The 11,509-nt window shown below is 41.9% G+C and overlaps 1 protein-coding gene across 5 annotated transcripts in view; it reads left to right on the forward strand.

Annotated features, from left to right (window-relative positions):
* tet3 (tet methylcytosine dioxygenase 3) overlaps window positions 1-10,023 on the forward strand; it is a 31,062-nt gene extending 21,039 nt beyond the window's left edge. For all 5 annotated transcript variants that reach the window (XM_067520900.1, XM_067520897.1, XM_067520898.1 and 2 more), the window contains 7 exons: window positions 558-651; window positions 1,311-1,519; window positions 1,993-2,143; window positions 2,317-2,406; window positions 2,670-2,807; window positions 2,965-3,319; window positions 3,599-10,023. In XM_067520900.1, the coding sequence (XP_067377001.1) occupies window positions 558-651; window positions 1,311-1,519; window positions 1,993-2,143; window positions 2,317-2,406; window positions 2,670-2,807; window positions 2,965-3,319; window positions 3,599-5,385 (2,824 nt within the window). In that variant the 3' untranslated portion in view covers window positions 5,386-10,023. The remainder of the gene's footprint in view (window positions 1-557; window positions 652-1,310; window positions 1,520-1,992; window positions 2,144-2,316; window positions 2,407-2,669; window positions 2,808-2,964; window positions 3,320-3,598) is intronic.
* The last annotated feature ends 1,486 nt before the right edge of the window (window positions 10,024-11,509 follow it).

Genomic DNA, 11,509 nt, shown 5'->3' on the forward strand with positions numbered 1-11,509 from the left:
GCATTGTGCAGCTGCTAGTGGGTTCTGGTTTACTGCCATGGTTGTGTGAATCTCAGCAAAGCCTTGTGAATGCTTCTGCAGCCAGAACTGCAGAGTTTGGCCTGTCTTTGTCAGAGTTTATATGTATTACTACTGCTACACTCAGAGCAACACAAGTACAAGCAATAGCTGGCGTAAAAAGTTAGAAAATTCCTAATGAGGACAGTTGTGAAAAATATCTTCTATAGTTTTGATATGCCAAGCCATCAGTTAGGATCTGCTGTGGTGGTGTGGCCTTTGGGTTATGTTCTATAGCTACTTTTACCACCATACGAGGCCAAAGTAAACAATGAAAAGAATTTGATCAGCCAATTTTGGTTGCCAGTTCTTTGAGGTCAGTGTGTTGGTCCTCTGGGCCCTGAAACACAGAAAAGACAACAGCATGTGTGGGCTACTTAAGTGTTAGCTTGGTGTGTCATTGCCCTGAAGTCGGGAATCAGATGCCATTTTGTTCCAAACACCAATGCTGAAGTGCATTAACATCTAAACAACCACATTGTTTTTCTTGTCATGTGTAGGTATGGTGAAAAAGGGGATGCCATCCGGATTGAGAGGGTGGTGTACACAGGCAAAGAGGGAAAGAGTTCACGAGGATGTCCTATTGCTAAGTGGGTAAGTAGCATCACATCACTACCTACCTTTTTTTGAAAATGACTTGTAAAGCATAATTTCCAAAGTAAGGGACTGCAACTTCACTTCTTGGTTTTATTTTATGGTTTAAATTAATGATGATTTTTAAATTACAGTCTCTCAGCAGCTCAGTTAAAACCTGAATATTTTCAACTGAAAGAGAGAAAAAGGTGTTTTGGGACTAATGTCCCACCTGACAGCAATGATAGCCAGTTAACAACAGATTTATGTCGTATGTGTGTGTTCCTCTGTGTGTATAATGAGGCATCCAACTTTGTCACCCACAGTCAATAAATCAGCAGGGGGGTCTAACTGTAAAAGGTTCCTGTGTCACCTCTGACATATCTGGCTAATGACTTTATGGATTAAAAAGTGTGTTTGTTGGAAACAGAAATGGATGTTGGGGTGTGGAGGATGGGGGGGAGGGGTAGGGGATAGTAAGAAGGTAATATAAAACAAACAAGGAAGCCTTATATACGGCATATATTTATATAAAGTTTCATTATTTTGAGGCTTAATTTCAAGAACAGAGAAGTATAATTTTATGAGCATAAATAAAGATGTCAGTGGTAGAGACATCTAACCTCTCTTGGATAAGTAACATCTACAGTAAAATAACGATGAGCTCTGTTTCCTGTCAGGTGATTCGTCGTAGCAGCGATAAGGAGAAGTTGCTGTGTCTGGTGCGCCATCGTGCAGGCCACCACTGTGACAATGCTGTCATCATCATCCTCATTATGGCCTGGGAAGGTGTCCCAAAGTCCCTGGCTGACAAGCTGTACCGGGAGCTCAGTGACACCCTTCCCAAATATGGCAACCCTACCAGTCGACGCTGTGGTCTCAATGATGAGTGAGTAACTAATGGATGCTCTTCCACACTGGTTTTTTAACATGCAAATTGTGTGCATGAATTACTGTATCTTTACTGCCTGTATGGTGGGTCTTTTGGTGATAAAGGAAGCAAAAGAAAAGTTATTTTTGAGAATTTAAATGTTAGGGTTCATGCATAAACTCTGTGATAAGGTTTAAGAACTCTGCAGTCAAAAAGTTAATCAAGACTAATCTTTTTGTGTATGAAACAAAAATCTAGATATTGCATCTTCCTCAGTAGATGTGTGGACATGTGTGCTAAGATGATGTGTTGTAACAATAATGATTCAAATATTGCCCAAACTCTCTGTGTAACATATCTCGCTGCCATCATTTTATGGTCCGTTTAGATGCGTTCACATACAGTACAGTGTACAGGTAATGTAAAGTATGCATAGGGTACACATGATTCAGACATTATGCTGAGAGCGCACTCACCGTCTCCCCCTGCAGTCGTACCTGTGCGTGCCAAGGCAAGGATCCTGAAACTTGTGGCGCTTCCTTCTCCTTTGGCTGTTCCTGGAGTATGTACTTTAATGGCTGTAAATATGCCCGAAGCAAAATGCCACGCAAGTTCAGGCTACAAGGAGATCACCCTGACGAGGTACTCATCACATTAAAGCCACTTGTTTTATAGTATTATGTAGGTATATACTGTATCCATGCTGAGGTTTTAATTTCTTTTATAGTTCAGGTTTAACCTTGAATAATTTTTAGATAGTGTTGTACAGTCCTGTGTCTCTATTTTGACTTGTGATCCATGTGTTTTCTTGTCAGGAGGAAAAACTCAGGGATAACTTCCAGCATCTGGCAACTGAGGTGGCTCCTTTGTACAGGAGGCTGGCCCCCCAGGCCTACAGTAACCAGGTCAGGCAAACAGGCAAATTCTCCACAGTTTCATAACTTTATGCCACAAGGATTGTATCAGACAATCAAGATCTCTGCTGTCACATGACACTTCCTGCTGGTTAACAAAAAGACAGACAAACAAAACAATCCACTGGCAGGGTCCCACTCCACTTTAAGCTACTATTACAGTAAGAATTATTAAACCTGTGAAGTGCTGATAACTGCAAAGTCTAGCTGCTGTGTGTGTGTGTCTCTAATGTCATCTTCATTCTCTACCTCAGTGCCAGTTTGAGAGCAGAGCTCCAGAATGTAGGTTGGGCTTGAAGGACGGTCGGCCATTTTCTGGAGTCACTGCTTGCATGGACTTCTGTGCCCACGCTCATAAGGACCAGCACAACCTCTACAATGGTTGCACAGTGGTCAGTTCACTTACCATAACCTCAATTTGTAAATGATTATAGCCCATATTGTTTTTGTTTTTCTTGTTTGTTTGATTAAGCTAAATAAGCTGAAAGAATACATTTTTGTGTGGCACTGTTTATATTCTATCTTGTTCTCTGTACATCTGTCTGTTAGGTGTGTACCTTAACTAAGGAGGATAACCGTAGGGTGGGAGAGATTCCTGACGATGAGCAGCTCCATGTGTTGCCTCTTTACAAGATCTCTTTGACGGATGAGTTTGGAAGTAAGGAGGCCCAACGCCTCAAGATGCAGACGGGGGCTATCCAGGTGCTTCAGTCATTTCGGCGTGAAGTACGCAAGTTGCCAGAACCGGCCAAGTCCTGTCGACAGCGCAGACTGGAGGCCAAGAAGGCTGCCTCAGAGAAGAAAAAGAGTAAACTCATGCAGCAGGCTGTGGAGACACCAGACAAAAAAGTTGTCAAGGCTGAGGTCTGCATCACCGCTTCCCCTCAACCCCAAGACAATAAAGGTTAGTTGTTGATTTATTTTTTTTTGTACAGTATCATCTTATAAAGTATTTTGAATATGTTCACACGCTGTCCACACTGTGGAAAAATGAGTTTAAACTGGTTGACTCAAGACCTCGTCTGCTAGCATGCAACACTTTTACATTATCCTGTGGCCACTGGGTGACAGAACTCGAACACAAAGGCGATTGAAACTGATTAAAACCTAAAATTATTTCTTTTTAAACAGAAACTGACCTTTGATGTTTGTAATTTGTGTCTCCTTTGTTTCAAACATTCAGCATTTATAAAACATGAGGTGAAGCCCAACATCAAGAAGGAGTCCTTCAATGGATCAGTAGATGGACACAATGTCCAGACACCAGACTCCTTCAACACCATCTACCCACATCCTGCCTACTATGCAAGGGGAGGCCTCACCCCAACTGGCCAGCCCTCTGCACTAGACCCAGTAAATGGTTACTGCCCCAATTTGCCCGCAATGCACTATGGCTACTACAACTACCCCCCTAATGCACTTTTCCCCCCTAAGCTGAGGACCTACGAGGGTCGAAATGGCTCTTTGCCTAAAGCAGCCATTAAGGTTGACACAAAGCCAGAAATTCAGAGCCTTCAGGCCAGACTGACTCAGTCGTACCCTAACCAACCAGAGCAAACAAACCAACAAAACCACAGCGCTTATGCCCCGTCTGCAGACTACAACCAGTCCCGTCCTTCTTCTGTCTCCTCTGAACCCTCCAGTAGAGCCACTCCAGTCATCAAACAGGAGCCTACGGATTTGCCAGTCTATGAAGGCACAGTTCCGAGCCAAGCTAGTGTCAAAGCAACTAGTAACACCCCCCAGTCTGCGGCCTGGCCAGGGCACAAGCTTAATGGAAGTATAGGTCCTACAAATTGGGATGGCCATTTAAACTCTAAACAAAGTTCTGAAGCCTCATCTTTAAACCCAGAAAAGCAACAGTTTCACCAGCATCCCTCACAGCGGCAGCCCTCTCCTTACCCCCAGCAGTGGACATCTTACCCTGGTTCAAATGCTCTCATGGCTTCCCCTGCCCCGTCACCATCCCTCCAGGGAACTACTTCTCCGTCCCCTCATTTAGGCACAGCACTCCCAGGTAACATACCCCACGGCTCCACATGTCCTAGCCCCGTTACCTCTCACCCAGGTACACCACAGCCTCGCACCTCTTACTCAGGCTCACTTACACCACAGCCAGGACACCCAGGCCCAGGTACCCCTGGCCACTGGGGCAGCCATGCCCCTAGTCCTCAGCCGAATGCTTGGCCCATGGGGCATGCGGCATTTAGCCCTGGTTTGAAGCACAGTAATCCTTCAGGAGCCTACGCTGATAAGATCTGGTCCAAGACTGGGGAGAGTCGGTGTTCCACTCCCCTTGGGCTCCAAGAGAAGGCCTGGAAGTCTTGCGGTGGCTCAGTGGCAGGCAGTACTCCTTCTCCTGCCCCTGAGGGCCGTCTGTTCCCTGATGCCTTGCAGCAGTCTAATCAGGCCTGCTGGGACCCCAGCCAGGCTGAAAGTGAAATTGAGCACACAAAGCATTGCGAACAGGATGAAGAAGAGGTGTGGTCTGACAGCGAGCACAACTTCTTGGATCCCAACATTGGTGGTGTAGCAGTAGCACCAGGTCATGGCTCCATCCTGATTGAATGTGCCCGGAGGGAACTTCATGCTACGACTCCAATCAGAAAGCCAGATCGCTCCCACCCCACCCGCATCTCCCTGGTCTTCTACCAGCACAAGAACCTCAACCAGCCCATGCATGGCCTGGCTCTGTGGGAGGCCAAAATGAAACTGCTGGCAGAACGAGCTCTGCAGAGGCAACAGGAAGCGGCTCTCCTTGGTCTCTCGCAGGATGAAATCAAAGCCCTCGGGAAGAAACGCAAGTGGGGGACTACTGTGGCAGGTGCTAGTCCAGGCCCTGGACAATCTAAAGACAAGAGGGAGGGGCCAGTGACACAGTTCGCCCCCACGTTCCACACCACCTCTATGGTTACTGTGTCTCCCTATGCCTTCACTCGCCTCACTGGGCCCTACAGCCACTTTGTCTGAGGTCAGACAGACACACACAGACTCATAGCTACAGATTGGTGTAATGCAGGGCTGGAGAGAGCAATGAGCAGGATGGATGTTTCTCGGCCGTATCGCAATCTGGCATCTCTCCATCCTGCCTCCTCTGCAGTCCACTTGGAGGAGTGGACATTTTTATTGTTTTTTACCTCATGTCAGGCAGTGGTTTGGGGTTCAGACACACTGCCTGTGGTGCTCTTCCTCTCTCTGCCCCGGAGAGGAACTCCATTGCTTTCTCTTGTTTATAGAATTTTAATGATTCTAATTATTGCTATTATTATCAATATTATTATGATTGCTATTGTTACTGTCAATGTTGTTATTACAGGTATTATTATAATGAAGACTTGTTTGTTTTTATTATTGCTGTTTTCATTAATGTTATTATTAATGATGTGATCGTTTTTGGTTATATATTTTTTAATCAATCAGTTTGAGTCTTGAGACCAGACTCAAACAGTTGCTTTCTATGTTTGGAAAAGGTGTACCTTATTTTTGTTCTTGTCAATCTTCCAGTTAAACTAAGAGGAGGGGCTATTGTCTGCCTGGCAAGACAGCAAATCAGTACCACAGTAATCATGTTTTATCTATGAGAAGTCTTTCCACTAGGCTTGCTATAGCTAAATACAACTATATGGACAATATACAGGTGTATATCTTTGATTTATCATTTCAGTTACTATTAACACGGACTCCAGTTTTCCAAATATATCCAGATGGTTTAGTTGAAATTTAGAGCTTACACGCTGGCATTGAGTCAGTTAACCAGCCCACTACTGTCAAACACATAAGTCGCACATTGCCTTTCTGTTGTGAATGTTTACAGATGAGCAGATCCGCTAGAAGGCTTAAACTAAGCTCTAAAGTCAGAAACGAGAACAATCATCATGGCGCAAACCTGTAGGAAAATTAAGACCAAGGTAAATTAATTGCAGTTGTCCTTTAAATCAGATTGGGTGACAACTTGTCATCAGATGATTCGCTCCTCCTCTGCTCCTGCACCCCTCCAGCTTTCGACTGGTGCTCAACTTCCAGCTCTGATTGATTTTCATTCTGCTACACTTTGTGGCACTTGGTGCTGTACTTCAGGTGCTCAAGCTCAAATCTGGCTCAGGTAGAATTTGCAAGTAAATATTTTGTTTTGATCAAGGTGTAATACCAGAGTGATAGGAATCGTTGCTTTAAGACACAGGTGCAGGAAATTTGTCTAGATAAGTGTAACGTATGACATCTCTTACAAATGTTTTCTTTGCTCGTCAGCTTTTCCTTTTTGGAAAACTGTACATAACTGGTATTCCAGAGTTGAAATGCATGTGACTATTTGCAAATGCTACTTGACCCAGATGAGCTATTACCACATTCATCCATGTAAGGGTGAGCACATCCCAGTGTAAACTCTAGAGGGCAGCAATGACTGCAATTTCAAAGTGGTGTGTACAAACAAACAAGATGTGCTTGAGTTCCATTGCAAAGCCAGTAGAGCCTTGCCTTGCTGCTTTAACCATCCATGGCCAGTAGAGGGGAGTCTCACCCCCTAGTTCCTGACCATGGATGGGCCTCACCAAATCAGCACAAGGTAAAGTTGATCTTTGTCCCATTGTGGCACAAATGTGAATGAAGTCTGGAGATACCTTTGGTTAGCCCATCCAGGGTTAGAGCAGAAGAAAACAGTGTTGGGATAGCAGTGCTTTGGTGCTCCTACACACACTCTGGTGCTCTCCTATTACACTTGATTTAATGTGAAGGGCCCACTCCTTCCTCTGCATGGTGCTTTCATCTTCAAGCAGAGCAAGGTGTGTCCTTCTACAGGCACCTTGTCACCCTAGAGCCAGCCTATCACAGTGGCCGCCCAGTAGTTGCAGCTCTGTCACTGGGCTCAAGAACCAGTTGCTTTTGAGGTGTTTTTGCAGTTTATTCTGGCAAAGGTGGTTTTGTCTCAAACAACGTACACTGTACAGGAAGAATAGTAATTTCAGTGCATTCCTGGTACAGAGAGAACAATACAGAGAAAACTGTTTATACTAAGAGATAAAGGGAGACCTTGAAAAATTACTGTAGCTTCTGGGAGTTGGTTCCAAATGCAAATGCATTTAATCATTGAATCTCTCACTTTGTGTGTGTGTGTGTGTGTGTCTGTGCGTGCGTGCATGCAAGCAAGTGTGAGTGTATTGTGTTTGTTTGTCTGTGAATGAGACGTGCCAAAGAGAGAGACTATTTGATAGATTGGAAATTGTCCTGTAAATCACTCATTCTTGTTTTTTCTCCATCAACCATGTGACTATTTCTCAATTCAGTTTAAACGGTCATGGACATGTTCTAGTCACAGCATGTGTTGAAAATGAAAATGAGCGACTAACAGAACTTCATCCAGGCTGACTCCTGGTTGCTGGGCGATTGTTTGGGTCAAAGCCCTGGTCATCTGTGAAAGACCCTGTTACCTCTCCTGAGGGTCTCCAGCTCTCTACCTCATGCTGTAGAGACACTGGTCACAATCACAACTTGCTACTGAGGGCAGAGAGTCATGCATATATGTCCCTTTGTGTGCTCCAGATCTTCACATTCATTTATACCTGCTTTTTTTTTTACACTTATTTATTACTACATGGTAATGATAATGATTGTCTTTGATGGGTTTTTGTTTCATCTTTTCTATATAGCTAATACAAATTGTACATAGAGAAGAAAAGATTTATAAAAGCACTTTTAATCTTGATTTTAATGACAAAAAGAAAGAGCCGATTATTGACAACTTGAAGCTTAGTTTTTTTTTTATTTTCTCAAGAGAGAGATAAAAAAATGTAAATATTAAAATTTTTAGGTAAGATTATTTAACTGGTGAGGATAGTAACTAAACCATGAAAGACAAGGGGGAATTACAAAGTCTCTGACAGCCCTTAACAACAGTGAACAGCACTTCCAATGCGCTGTGTATAACTGCGTGCTTAGTAACACTGCTCTTTTTGTTTCATACTGTAAGTACTGTACCCCGGTCAGCATGTAACTGACAGAGACCTGTTTCTTAAAATAAGTTCAGTATCCCACCTATGTAATATGAAAACACACCTGACAACAGTCAAAATGACTTGAGAACCCCCCCGTTACAGTTGTCTGACCAAGACCTATATTAAAAGATATGAATTGTGGAGATTTAGAAAAACATGTCTGTTTGAAAACATGTTTTGGAGGTTTGGGGCTTTAGAAACCTTCTTGCTAAAAATTTAAGGCAATATCAAATTTCAATTTAAGCCTTAAAAAAAGCCAAAAATGTCTGTGGTGCTCAAGTACACATTTAAGCAGGTAGCTATAAACCTGCTATGTGCATGTTATTTAAAGGAATAGTTGGACTTTTGGGGAAATGCTTTTTACTTTCTTGCAAAGCTTTAGATCTTATGTCTGTATGGTAAATAGCTAGAACTAACAGCAGGTTAGCTTTGGCTAAGCTACACTTGCTGCCTGCTGGCTTTATTTTCATCTATAGAAAACAGACATGAATTTGGAATCATTCTTCTTAACCAACATTTTGCTAGAAAGCAAATAAGCATATTTCTCAAACTGTTAAACTACTACTATTATACTTACAGGATAGTTACCCTTGAAAGCTTAACCCTCAGAACTAATTGAGAGATTGTACTTTAGGGTCCTATTGGTAGTTGCCAGTCCGAGGTGAATCGATTGCTGATGTTTTCATGGCTAATACCTGTATAATCTTTGTCAGTTGTGTTAGACTATCAGGCATGACACTGCCTCCCTGCTTGTTTAGATCTGGATCATTATAATCTAGTCAAATTATCATAATAAGAAATAAGCTTGACGTTAAAGTCATGACACCAATGTGGATGACACCAAGTGTTAGGTTTATTATTATATGTCACACAAATCAGGACTAACAAGAGTTTATCTGATGGGGGGGGGGGCAATAAAGGGTGCAGGGAATACAGTGTACATTATATCTCAATAACTTTGTAAATTTTAAAATGTCTCATGAGTTTGGTGCATGGTTCTCATGAGAGGCACCACCTCGCAGACACGTACTGAGATGGGTGGGGTCGGTCAGAAGGTGCTATGATGCTACATCTTAAATTCACTGTGTAAAAAATTATGAGGGATAAATGATCACCCCAAATATTTTTCTGAGCTCTTCGAATGTCAAGAGAACTATACTTTTGATTAAAGCAGTTTCACAGGAGAAGAAGCTGCCCTGGTGCTGACTTTATGAGAAGTCTTTTGTTACAACGCTACAAAATTCCATCTCTTTTAGAAGGTTTGAGGCGGGGTAATTCAAACAGTTGATTACAATGTCTATTAATATTCATTCCATATTGTACTTGAAGTCATTTAAACTAGAATGAGATATAGAATCATATTCTACAAAGACTGTTATCTGGGTTTCACTCTTGGTACAGCGCAAGTACCAAAGGCTATTGAAATGATCTTTTAAGTATGTTGTACATGTTCATGTTAATCTGAATGCTAAGATATTTGAACAATACAAAAATAGCAATTGTGTACTGCCTTCCCTTCCCCTCCCTAGTCATGCACTTCCTTTATTCAACCTCTTTATCTTAACACCTTGTATATTTTGTCTTTCACACACATCTCACATGCATCTCACTGTGTATGGCCCACTTTTAAAAGTCACCTAATTTAATGAACACGCTCCAAATTTGGGATAGACTTGGACCCTGGCCCATACAACAACAAAACATGAAAATGAACCTACACAACTGGCAGCTACATTCCTTTTTGAGTTTTAGGGTTGTTCTTGGTTCTTTATTTTTCATGTCAAGGATGCAGTATGTAAAAAAAAGTGTTTTTGTTCAGTCTCTCTCTCTTTGTAGCTGTATGGTGTATTATGTGAATACATAGTGTATGTGGTTAAAAAAAACCCACAAAATTGTTTTATGTTGCGCGATAAATAAAAGCATTGAAGTGAAAAAACATGCTTGGTGACTTTATTTTCTTGTGATACTGTAAGTAAGTCAAATAACAAGGATCTAATTAGAACCCGGTTTAATAAGCTCCAGCTACAACACTGATGAATTACTGCAAATACTTTCTCTCCCCAAATAAATTTCTCTCCCCCTACACCTTCTAGCAGGAAAGAAACTGAAGTAAATAGATAGACGTGGGTGCCATTTGCTTTGAATCAAGTAAACATAACCAATAAAACAAAGCAAGAAGTTTGAGGCCAGTGATTTAAAAATCCTATATAAAAGACTAACACCAACAACAAATTATTTCATTTTCTTTTAAAATTAAATTTAAAACTACTAAACACATTGTGTCCATAAATAAATATAGACAACATTTCTTCATTAAATTTATTTTCAGTGCAGCTAGTAACATAAAATTTAGAAGACATTGCAGCTGAAGAAATGAAAAGATTCCGCGATTAAAAAGTCGTGTGCAATAAAATGTGAAATAAAATGAAAAGGACAACAAAAAGCTCTGAATGAGGTCATTTTTTCAACCACCTGTGGAAATCACACTCATCCTATCATTTTCTTTCATACTTTTGTAAAAGCTTAGCCGTCTGTGAATGCATCATCTGGTATCAAGCTGTTGCACAACTTACATCTCATGATGGTGGAGGCACAGTCACAACAAGACTGTTGAGCAACACAGGACAGCCACAAGTTACTGCCTGGTTTAACTCTAAGTTGGATAGTTAGTGTGCAATTCAGCATAAGCATGAGACTGAATCCTCTCTGCGCTGCCCTCTGCTACAACTTCACTTTGTACAACTTCACCTCTGGACTGTGCCAGGGAACCAGATTACCTGGAGGAAACTCCACAAGAAAGGATGCAGATGGCCGGGGACACGAACCCATTAGCTTTCTAGCTGTGGGGTGGCAGTGCTAACTACTCCACCACCATGCTCCTATAGTAATATATATTAGAAGCCTACTAGTTTTAGACCACACTGAGTTTTGTCAACCAGAGAAGAAGCAGTGATTTACGCAATAGCAGAGCTATAACAAGAGAACCATAAAGTAACATTTTCTCATGCTGACAGTTGTTAACACATTATTCAAGTTGGTGTGCGTCGCTACAGAGACAAAAATTAACAGATAGCACAGAGCTATAAAAATGTAATGTTAAACTT

This window comes from Channa argus, chromosome 11 (assembly GCF_033026475.1).
Source record: "Channa argus isolate prfri chromosome 11, Channa argus male v1.0, whole genome shotgun sequence".
Lineage (NCBI taxonomy): Eukaryota > Metazoa > Chordata > Actinopteri > Anabantiformes > Channidae > Channa > Channa argus.